Below are 11,623 nucleotides of genomic sequence, written 5' to 3' on the forward strand. Positions count from 1 at the left end.
AAAAAGGCTTATGTGGGGGGCCAATAAGGGCTTGTGTGGGGGGCCAATAAGAGCTTGTGTGGGGGGGCCAATAAGTGCCATTGGCCCTTAATGATAATTCCACTATCATAATGAATTATCTTTTAATCTGCCATCAGTCAGTTTTAGTTTCAGACTAATGAGAACATATTGCTTATTTTACTGTCCAATGACATGAAATGGCACAAGGGACGCACTCCACAAAAAGACCACCCCCAAAAATCGTCGTCATGTGCCCTTTTCTGAAGTTTGAGCCCCTGCCCCCTCAGTGCTCTCTGCACGGCCCTGGTGTCAATTATCTAATGTGATCCTGGGCTCTACACACCCTCCGCAGGGGAGAGCAACGGACTTGAACTCATGCTTCCTTCATGCCCGAGTGTCCAAGTTGCTCCTTTACACCTGACAGGGGGGAGTTTCCTTTGTTGGACGTAGCGCGTGGAAGGAACACGTTATTCCAACCAGTTCCTTTCCCCTCCATCAGGCTGGCCAGGGGGGCAGTTTAGAGACCAGGATTACTGCATGTTTTTGTGAGGGTACCTACCCTAGGGGACACGGGGAGAACTCCACACAGAAAGGCCCTTTCGCCAATGGACTTCAATTTCAACTGCATTTGTCACACAAGTTTACAGCTGTTGTACAATTTACCCAGAAATTAAATTGTATTTACAGACAATATAAAATATATGAGCATACTTCAAAAAGTCTCTATAGACATCACGTAGCACGTTTTAGCAACAGCTATTTAGAAATTCCAAGTAGGGCAAAAAACTACTTGCAGCTAGAGAGAAGTGAGAACCAAAAAGAGAAAGCCCTAACTTTCAGTATGGTCTTAACAGAAACTGACAGGGGAATACAATTCTGCCTTTCAGGCAAAAGGGAAATGACAGAGCTTAACAAACACAAGACAAGACTGTAGGCCTATTCATACTTATTATTCGACACAAAAGTGGTACCAATGTCAAACTGGTATTGACTGTATATGTATCTTTTTGCTGGAGAATGTGCCTTGCATAGCAAACTGTTCAATTTATTTGTCAGAGGTAATAGATGTTATTGGTCAATAATAAATTATTAATAAATTAATCTGATATATATATAGCCTACTTAATATACCTTTCTTAATAAGACTTGTTTTTGAGGAATTTATGCTACTTAGGCTTCAAGGGATATTTCACTTAGGCCTACAATTTTTGGTAAATGGTAGATTTATATAACACCTTTATCCAAGGTGCTTTACATAGATTGTGCATTACATTCATTCACCCATTCACACACACATTCATACACCGATGGTGGCGGAAACCATGCAAGGCACCAACCAGCACATCAGGAGTAATTAGGGGCTCCGTATCTTGCTCAAGGATACTTCGACACTTAACTCTGGGGGAGCCCGGGTTCGAACTGGCAACCTTGCGGTTACCATCCAGCCAATCTACCCCTGAGCTAGCCCCACAAGTCAGAACCCAATGGTACTTACTGAAGTTTCTGACATTTTTGAGACCCAGTAGCCATGGGGTCCTATTCCACCTCTACCTTGCCACCAGGTACGCGAACATAAATAAACATAAATACGTCGGATACGTCGTTTCTGCGCCGTTTGAGGGCTTCTGTTTGTTTCAGTTATTCTGAATGTGTGAACTATAAGTACCTATAAATACCGCTGCGAATTCTCCTGTGCTGCGGAAGCCGTTAAGTATTTTTAATCTTTGTTTGACCGATTTGGTCGCTTTGATTCTTCTCTTCCTTCCTTATTTATTGACACCTCATTGTACCGCCTATCTGGCTAGCTAGTGGCTATAGCTATGACAGAGCAGATCAGAGGCAGGAACGTAGGGATGCACAAGCCAACCGCACAGCTGGAGGCGGTACAATTGGATGTCAATAAACAAGGCAGGAAAAGAAGAATCAAAGCGACCAAATCGGTCAAACAAAGATTAAAAATACTTAACGGCACAGGAGAATTCGCAGCGGTATTTATAGGTACTTATAGTTCACACATTCAGAATAACTGAAACGAACAAAAGCCGTCAAACAGCGCAGAAATCACGTTACCGAAGGTATTTATGTCTGCGTTCCAACATTTCCATATGAAATCACATCACCGCACAGGGACCCTACGGGTCAGCCCGGTTCGGTTCGGATTGGGCTGACCCAGGGGGTTCCGAGAGGGGCTACCCCTGAGCCTCCAACCGCCCCATAACTATGTCATGTTAAGGCCTAATTAATGACATAGTAACAGCCAGTGAGTGGTGTAATGTATGTCAAATTTTCAATATTAGAAAACTTTTGTTTATATACTTTGCAGATATAAATTATTGTATTATATAACATACATTAACCACTTTATCCCCATTTTATACATAGGATATCGACAAGCTCACATTGTAGTTGTGCAATTTTCTTATACTTTTAATAAAGTATTTTTATATTGTGGTATTGCAACTTGCCAAGTAGAAGTACTTTTTAGTTACTAGTTACAGCAATGAACACTGTGTCTGGGTCATACAAGATAAGATATGACAATACTAGCCATGGTTCATGACTCTCGTATTCATAATCATCATGGCAGTCATGTTCCAGGGCTATGACAATACAATACACAACACACAAGAGTCAAGACATAGCCTAGTGTTAATTGCTGTAGTAGAGTGTAGCGTAGACAGCTTGTTCTGTGAACACACAAGCAAAAACTGTGTAGTTTCACCACCAAAACCAAATGTTTTCTAGCCGTGGTGGTGGTGTTCCCTAGCTCTGATCCATAGCTCTAATCAAAAATAGACTGCAGTGACCGTCCCCTTATCGATCAATCAATGGGTTCAATTTGAACCCTGTAGCTTACAACATTTGAACCGTTCAAATGTTGTAAGCTACAGGGGGAAAGCAACATTATGCTGATCAGACTCCAAGCATTCTCTTACCATGTCTGTCCATCCTGCTTTGGTCACTGTGTGACGATAGTCCTCAAGTCAAGTTACAACAACATCATCATCATCTGACACCATATCTAATGTCTTGTTAAGTGAATAGTCATAAACCACCGACATGAGCTTCTTATATTATAGCCCATCTTTGTTATAGCTTCGTTACAGTCTATGGTTCCGCTACACGGGTTTCTCGAGTCATAATGGTAATGGTAGGCAGCGTCTAGTGAGCTAATCTAGTGAGCTAATTTAAGACTTCCGGTGGACGATCTCTTCAAAATAAGAGTACCCTCTAGAGTATTGAAAAAAAGTTTAATTTGCACATTAAAACTACAAATTAAGCATTTAAATGATGCTATATGATGCTATAAGACACACATTATGTTTCTGTGTAAGAATAAGTAATTAAATCCTTATAATAATAATAATAAAGTTATCTAAATGGATAAATGCTATTCACTGGAGTGCATGGACTTTATAAAGTGGACACTGGACAAAAGACGGCTCCGCAAGGCAACTATCTGGACATACCCACGCGTTCGGGGAGATGTCCTATACCACACCCCACTCTCCGCTAAGCGGGAGAGGTGTAAAATTCACAGCAGCAGACCTTCTACTGGGGTCAATGCTGACAAAAAGTACCGTTTCCGGACCCAGAATGGACACTGGACAAAGAGGCCTCCGCGAGGCAACTATCTGGACATACCCACGTGTTCGGGGAGATGTCCTCTACCACACCCCACTCTCCGCTAAGCGAGAGAGGTGTAAAATTCACAGCAGCAGACCTTCTACTGGGGTCAACGCTCAAAAAAGTGCTGTGCCTTGGGGCATTGACATGAAATCACTTTCTCTACGCAAGCTAAGTCAGGTCAAGGAGTTACCTCTAGCTTTGGAATGGGTGTCACTTGTGTGCGTTGATTGCATCTGTCTGTGCATTTATGCATTTGTTTGTCCTGACGAAACTTGATTATTTCTCGACTGTTTATTTTCTCGTATGACACGACATAGAAACTACTTGTGACTACTGTCTTTGTGTGCTGTCGAGCGGATGTTCTTTGCATCAGCTCAAAGGTATAGCCTGCTGTGTCATTCGATTCATTTGTCCAGATATGCCATTTATGATCTTTAAGGATGTACAATGACGCATATGGTGGCCTGTCGAAAAATACACACATACTGGTCAAAGCATACTCATTTTGGTGGTACAGACAGGATAAATTGAACGTTTTTGGAATTTTTGTGCCAGCTCTTAACAGGAGAAGTAAGGTCTGTGGGCTGTTAATTACTTCATATGTTGATAAGCTCTTTTCCTGCTGACATGTTTCACATTGTTCAGATTGAGCAGGTAATATTTGTGCAATAGTGTCTAAGATGCCTTTTTGTGACACGTCAAGTGGCTGCACTATGAATTGTGACATGTTCTTTGTAGATGGTAAGGCCTTGTCACCACATTGAGTACAACTATACAGACTAAGACTTTTCAGGCAAAGCAGGTCATCTCCAAGGAAAGGAGACCGAAGTGTGTATTCTACAAAGCTGTTTAATATGGTGCATACGTCTGTCCTAGAAAATTTCTGAGACACTAATGACACTGATGTGTTGGCTAGATTGAATTTCTCAAGTTTCCGTCTAAATGTTGAGTCCTGCGCTGCTGCTTCTTCAAGCCGTGTGTGAATTTTTTTGATAGCAGATGTCTGTTGTAGAAATGTTAGAATTGGTAATGGTATAGCTTCACACATATTGTCATTTAGACTTTCATTGCATAAAACCACATCATCATCATCTTCTTCCAAATTGTCCTCCGTTATTGTTCTGTTAATTGCTTTCAACTGTCCAGGCACAGAATGTACAGATGTCTGTATGTTTTGCTTGAACAACTGTGTGGACACCACACATACCAACTACTAGTTTGTGTATAAAATCTAATGGGTCATTGTGCATTCCTAAGGCCAAGTAAGATGCTATTCACTAGTTGTTGAGTGACACCACAGATTGTTTTGCAATCAAATGTGTGACCTGGATTTTGAAAAAACGCTTGAATGAGAGCTGCTAAATTCCCCGGCATAGATGACAACTGAACCATCGAAGTAGGTGTCAATGGTTTCAATTTATCTTGTACTACTTGTAGATGCAGTATACCCACGCGTTCGGGGAGATGTCCTGTACCACACCCCACTCTCCGCTAAGCGGGAGAGGTGTAAAATTCACAGCAGCAGACCTTCTACTGAGGTCAACGCTCAAAAAAGTGCTGTGCCTTGGGGCATTGACAATTATTTAATTAACGAATTCAATAAGCTTATTTTATTCTGAAGGCAACCGGATGTCTTAAATTAGCTAGCTCTCAGACAGGAAGTTCTAAATTAGCTCATAAGACGGAGCCAAATATCTCTGAGAGTGGAGCCTGCCTGGCAAATGACATGGGGGGTCCTTTTTGTGGGCTTGGCCGAAAGTGGGCGTGGCCATGGCCGCCAGAAGTCTGTCAGATTTTGACAGCTTCAAATTAGTGTTAAACATAATATAACCCAATTGACTCCAGTCCTCTCTGTTTAATATATCTATAATGAAACTATATAAACTATGCATATACCATGAAGTGCTATGACTACTAGCTCTGGTCCATAGCTCTAATGCGTTTCATTTAGAGCTATGTTACTCTAAACTTCCCCGCTCGCATGAATGCAGACCAGCCTCTACTCTTTGGCGTAAATAAAAAGAACGTTTTTGCTACACATAAAAACAAAGGCGAGTTGTGTCATTAGAAAGCCTACTTTGGTAATTGGTTCTAGTTCTAGTGAACAGAAATAATAAATAAATAGACTTGGTAACCTAACTGTAGGGAGTGCAAACACATTAAATAACCTGGGGGTTATCATCTATGAAAAGGCAACACAATGAGCAGAAAATAAAAATGAACCATGTAAATACAACAAATTGAGCAGAGCACTGCAGGGAGTTGAACCCAATTCCGGTAAACCAGAAGTACCACAACCAGTGCCTTGGTTTTTGTTTTGTTTTACGAGGTCCATTCGTTGAAATGTAAATTTTGCAACGGTAAAGTAATTTCACAATTGACATTGTAGGCAATAATTAATAACGGTATGGCACCAGGCCAAAGCCATGGGGATAGAGTATGTTTTGCACTCTGAGTGAGTGTGTGTGTGTGTGTGTGTGTGTGTGTGTGTGTGTGTGTGTGTGTGTGTGTGTCCGTCAGTTTGTTAACAGCTAATCTCCAGCACCATTAACCCGGTCGATGCCAAATTATGCACACACACTCCCTGGATGCCAACGATGAACCTCTGTCCCACATTTTCCAGAACGGCCTGTAGCCTATAGCACCACACATTTTTGTATGCCCTCCGAGACTATGGACTATAGCCTTTCGCTTTTCTGCGATTTTACCTTTTTTCAAATCGTAAACAATGATGAAGAATCGCGCACTATAGCATGCCACTTAATGACCTTGGGGTCATCAAGGTCATTGATATTGATCAATGACCTTGAGCAGTATAAATGACCTTCAATAAGACTAGTAAATGACCTTGACCAGTATAAATGACCGTGACCAGTATAAATGACCGTGACCAGTATATGACTGACCAGTATAAATTACCTTCATGAGACTAGTAAATGAGCTTGACCAGTATAAATGACCTTCATAAGACTAGTAAATGATCTTCACCAGTATAAATTACCTTGACCAGTATGCGGTCCGTGACCATGGACTATAGCCTTTCGCTTTTCCTTGATTTTCACCTTTTTTTAAAATCCTCAACAATGATGAAGAATTGTTGAGGATAGCGCGCCGCTCAATGACCTGAGACCATGGACCAATAAACCATGTAAATATAACACATTGAGCAGGGCACTGCAGGGAGTTGAACCCCGTTCCGGTAAACCAGAAGTCCGACACCAGTGCCTTAGTTTTTGTGTTGTTGTTCATTTACAGGTCCAGGTGTGCATACGCATGTGCGCCTGTGCGTGTGTAGGTGCATTTGTGCATGTGTGTGCACGCTTCAATGACCACTGTTGGACCCCATGGGGATCAAGGACCTCAGGGAGCCACCCATAATTCACAACCGTCACAGCGAACTCTGTTGCATCACAACTGGTGGCCAACAGTCGTAACCAACACCGCCACCGACCCACAGGAGAATACCATCGCACAGTGGTATCAGACCAACCACAATCAGCCAGCCCTCAAACCAAACCCTTCGACCTAGAAGAACTCGAAACTGCAATGGGAAAGTTGAAACCCGGAAAAGCAGCAGGGATTGATGACATACTGGCAGAAATTATACAGCACCTGGAACCTAACGCAAAGACCTGGCTCGTAGGGATGCTGAATACATGCATGGCACAGAAAACCATCCCTTCTGTCTGGAGAACGGCCAAAGTGGTTGCAATCCCTAAACCTGGCAAAGACCCATCATCCCCAAAGAGCTACCGACCCATTTCCCTCCTCTGCATCACCTACAAGAGAGGCTGCTACTCCAACGCCTCATGCCACTCATAGACACCAAGCTGACTAAAGACCAAGCTGGTTTCCGTCCCGGCCGCTCCTGTGCTGGACAGAGCTCAACCTCACCCAACACATTGAGGATGGGTTTGAGGGAAAACAAATAACTGGAGCAGCAACTGGAGGGCGAAGCAAGCACGCAGGCAGCTTGTGCCTGCCTGCGTGCGTGCCTGCCTGCCTGCCTGCCTTCCTCATGTGGAAGCTGCGTAGTTGAGTTTGGGTATGTCTTTCTTTTTCTGTCTTTCTTTCTTAGGACGAAGATCAAGGTAGACGCCGTTGGAAGGCTCAACACAAGCCGATGCCCCTAGAGATCCATCCCAAAGCTTCCCTCAGGGAGCCCAGCAAGCCAGCTAGCCAGCAAGCCCGCCCAGTCAGCCAACGCAGCCAGCCAGCTCCGCCAGTCAGCCAGTGTAGAAAGTCAGGCTGCCAAGCCAGCGCACATCAGCCCTTGCAGTCAACCATTGTAGCCATACCAGCCTTGCTCAGTCAGCTCAGCCAGGCCTCTCTCGAGGCCTGGCTCTCTGTCTGCCTGGCCCGGTCTGCCCCGCCCTGCCTTGCAGCAACAGAACCAGCCTTGCTGGCAAGCCAGCCAGCTCAGAATACGAGCTCAGCAAGCCAGCGCAGCTGGCAAGCACGCAGTTAGTCTAAACCAGTTTCAGACCGGCAGGCCAGGGCAGACAGACAGGAAGACCGAGGCGCCTAGGCAGGCAGACAGGCCAGGAAGGCAACGAAGTGCAGGCAGGGGGACTATCCGGCCTAAGGCTGCGCTGCAAGGGTTGGAGCCTGGCTTGCTCCTGCTGGTCTGGGCTGAGTGGCTGTGGCTGCACAGTAAGGCTGCAGGCTTGCTGGCTAGCTGGCTTGCTGGGCTCCCTGAGGGAAGCTTTGGGATGGATCTCTAGGGGCATCGGCTTGTGTTGAGCCTTCCAACGGCGTCTACCTATAAATTACCTTCATGAGACTAGTAAATGACCTTGACCAGTATAAATGACCTTCATAAGACTAGTAAATGATCTTCACCAGTATAAATGACCTTGACCAGTATGCGGTCCGTGACCATGGACTATAGCCTTTTGCTTTTCCTTGATTTTCACCTTTTTTTTAAATCCTCAACAATGATGAAGAATCGCGCACTATAGCGCGCCGCTCAATGACCTCTGAGACCATGGACCAATGAATGAAATACAACACATTGAGCAGGGCACTGCAGGGAGTTGAACCCCGTTCCGGTAAACCAGAAGTCCGACACCAGTGCCTTAGTTTTTGTGTTGTTGTTCATTTAAAGGTCCAGGTGTGCATACGCATGTGCGCCTGTGCGTGTGTAGGTGCATGTGTGCGCACGCTTCAATGACCACTGTTGGACCCAATGGCGATCAAGGACCTCAGGGAGCCACACATAATTCACAACGGTCACAGCGAACTCTGTTGCATCACAACTGGTGGCCAACAGTCGTAACCAACACCGCCGCCGACCCACAGGAGAATACCATCGCACAGTGGTATCAGACCAACCACAATCAGCCAGCCCTCAAACCAAACCCTTCGACCTAGAAGAACTCGAAACTGCAATGGGAAAGTTGAAACCCGGAAAAGCAGCAGGGATTGATGACATACTGGCAGAAATTATACAGCACCTGGAACCTAACGCAAAGACCTGGCTCGTGGGGATGCTGAATACATGCATGGCACAGAAAACCATCCCTTCTGTCTGGAGAAAGGCCAAAGTGGTTGCAATCCCCAAACCTGGCAAAGACCCATCATCCTCAAAGAGCTACCGACCCATTTCCCTCCTCTGCATCACCTACAAGAGAGGCTGCTACTCCTGTTTACATTCGAGGGTCGCCGGTCCTCTCGAACGGAACAGTTTAACGTCATGCCCAGGACGAAAAGATATAGAGAACACCAACATGACAAATAACAGCAGGAAGGCATGAGCCACAATCCACCGTCTTGGCAAAGACCACACCACCCATAATTCACAACGGTCACAGCAAACTCTGTTGCATCACAACTGGTGTAGGTATTGGATGGAGCCCGCACATCACAGGTATAAAAAAAAACGTTCTGTATTGAAATACTGACAACGTTTCGATCTATTTGATCTTCATCAGGTCATGTGTACACAAAACATACACTTTTATACTAAGGGAGTGCCCCCATCAACCAATCAAAACACCACATTTTGGTGCCCCTCCCATCACTGCAGGTGTGACACGTCAACCCTGAGTGAGTAGGTGGGGACCCAGACATATTGATGTAAATATAGTCTGTTCAGAAATGTTAGTGCCTCTCATAGAGCTTGTAGGTGATGCAGGAGGGAAATGGGTCGGTAGCTCTTCGGGGATAATGGGTCTTTGCCAGGTTTAGGGATTGCAACCACTTCGGCCTTTTTCCAAACAGAAGGGATGGTTTTCTGTGCTATGCATGTGTTCAGCATCCCCACAAGCCAGGTCCTTGCGTTAGGTCCCAGGTGCTGTATCATTTCTGCCAGTATGCCATCAATCCCTGCTGCTTTTCCGGGTTTCAACTTTCCCATTGCAGTTTCACGTTCTTCTAAGTCGAAGGGTTTGGTTTGAGGGCTGGCTGATTGTGGTTGGTCTGATACCACTGTGCGATGGTATTCTATGTGAGTCGGTGGCGGTGTTGGTTACAACTGTTGGCCACCAGTTGTGACCAAGACCGCCACCGACCCACAGGAGAATACCATCGCACAGTGGTATCAGACCAACCACAATCAGCCAGCCCTCAAACCAAACCCTTCGACCTAGAAGAACTTGAAACTGCAATGGGAAAGTTGAAACCCGGAAAAGCAGCAGGGATTGATGACCTACTGGCAGAAATGTTACAGCACATGGGACCCAACGCAAAGACCTGGCTTGTGGGGATGCTGAACACATGCATAGCACAGAAAACCATCCCTTCTGTCTGGGAAAAGGCCAAAGTGGTTGCAATCCTTAAACCTGGCAAAGACCCATTATCCACAAAGAGCTACCGACCCATTTCCCTCTGCATCACCTACAAGGCTATATGAGAAGCTGCTACTCCAACGCCTCGTTGCCACTCATAGACACCAAGCTGACTAAAGACCAAGATGGTTTCCGTCCTGGCCGCTCCTGTGCTGGACAGAGCTCAACCTCACCCAACACATTGAGGATGGGTTTGAGGGAAAACAAATAACTGGAGCAGCATTCAGAGATCTCTCTGCTGCCTACGACACTGTCCAACACCGCACAATGGTCAGGAAAAGCCTCCTCAACAACAGGCGCTTCTATGTCCAGTTAAATGACCAGAGGAGTAAATGGAAAGCCCAAAAGAACGGCCTACCACAAGGTAGCCTGCTCGCCCCCTCCTTTTCAATATCTACACAAACGTCCAGCCACTACCCAAAGTAGTAGTACTGGAATGAAATGATAGAGAACACCTCACACACACATAGTTTCCTTTCGTGGCTGTTTACATTCGAGGGTCGCCGGTCCTCTCGAACGGAACAGTTTAACGTCATGCCCAGGACGAAAAGATATAGAGAACACCAACATGACAAATGACAGCAGGAAGGCATTATAAATTACCGTCATGAGACTAGTAAATGACCTTGACCAGTATAAATGACCTTCATAAGACTAGTAAATGATCTTCACCAGTATAAATGACCTTGACCAGTATGCGGTCCGTGACCATGGACTATAGCCTTTTGCTTTTCCTTGATTTTCACCTCTGAGACCATGGACCAATGAATGAAATACAACACATTGAGCAGGGCACTGCAGGGAGTTGAACCCCGTTCCGGTAAACCAGAAGTCCGACACCAGTGCCTTAGTTTTTGTGTTGTTCATTTAAAGGTCCAGGTGTGCATACGCATGTGCGCCTGTGCGTGTGTAGGTGCATGTGTGCGCACGCTTCAATGACCACTGTTGGACCCAATGGCGATCAAGGACCTCAGGGAGCCACCCATAATTCACAACGGTCACAGCGAACTCTGTTGCATCACAACTGGTGGCCAACAGTCGTAACCAACACCGCCGCCGACCCACAGGAGAATACCATCGCACAGTGGTATCAGACCAACCACAATCAGCCAGCCCTCAAACCAAACCCTTCGACCTAGAAGAACTCGAAACTGCAATGGGAAAGTTGAAACCCGGAAAAGCAGCAGGGATTGATGACATACTGG

The 11,623-nt window shown here is 45.4% G+C and overlaps 1 protein-coding gene across 2 annotated transcripts in view; it reads right to left on the reverse strand.

Moving 5' to 3' along the window:
- atp13a2 (ATPase cation transporting 13A2) overlaps positions 1-3,131 on the reverse strand; it is a 29,622-nt gene extending 26,491 nt beyond the window's left edge. For both annotated transcript variants that reach the window (XM_083768464.1, XM_083768463.1), the window contains exon 1: positions 2,937-3,131. In XM_083768464.1, coding sequence (XP_083624590.1) covers positions 2,937-2,949 — 13 coding nt within the window. In that variant the 5' untranslated portion in view covers positions 2,950-3,131. The remainder of the gene's footprint in view (positions 1-2,936) is intronic.
- Positions 3,132-11,623: the final 8,492 nt, after the last annotated feature.

The sequence above is a fragment of the Protomyctophum parallelum genome (assembly GCF_964188405.1).
Source record: "Protomyctophum parallelum genome assembly, chromosome: 7".
Classification (NCBI taxonomy): domain Eukaryota; kingdom Metazoa; phylum Chordata; class Actinopteri; order Myctophiformes; family Myctophidae; genus Protomyctophum; species Protomyctophum parallelum.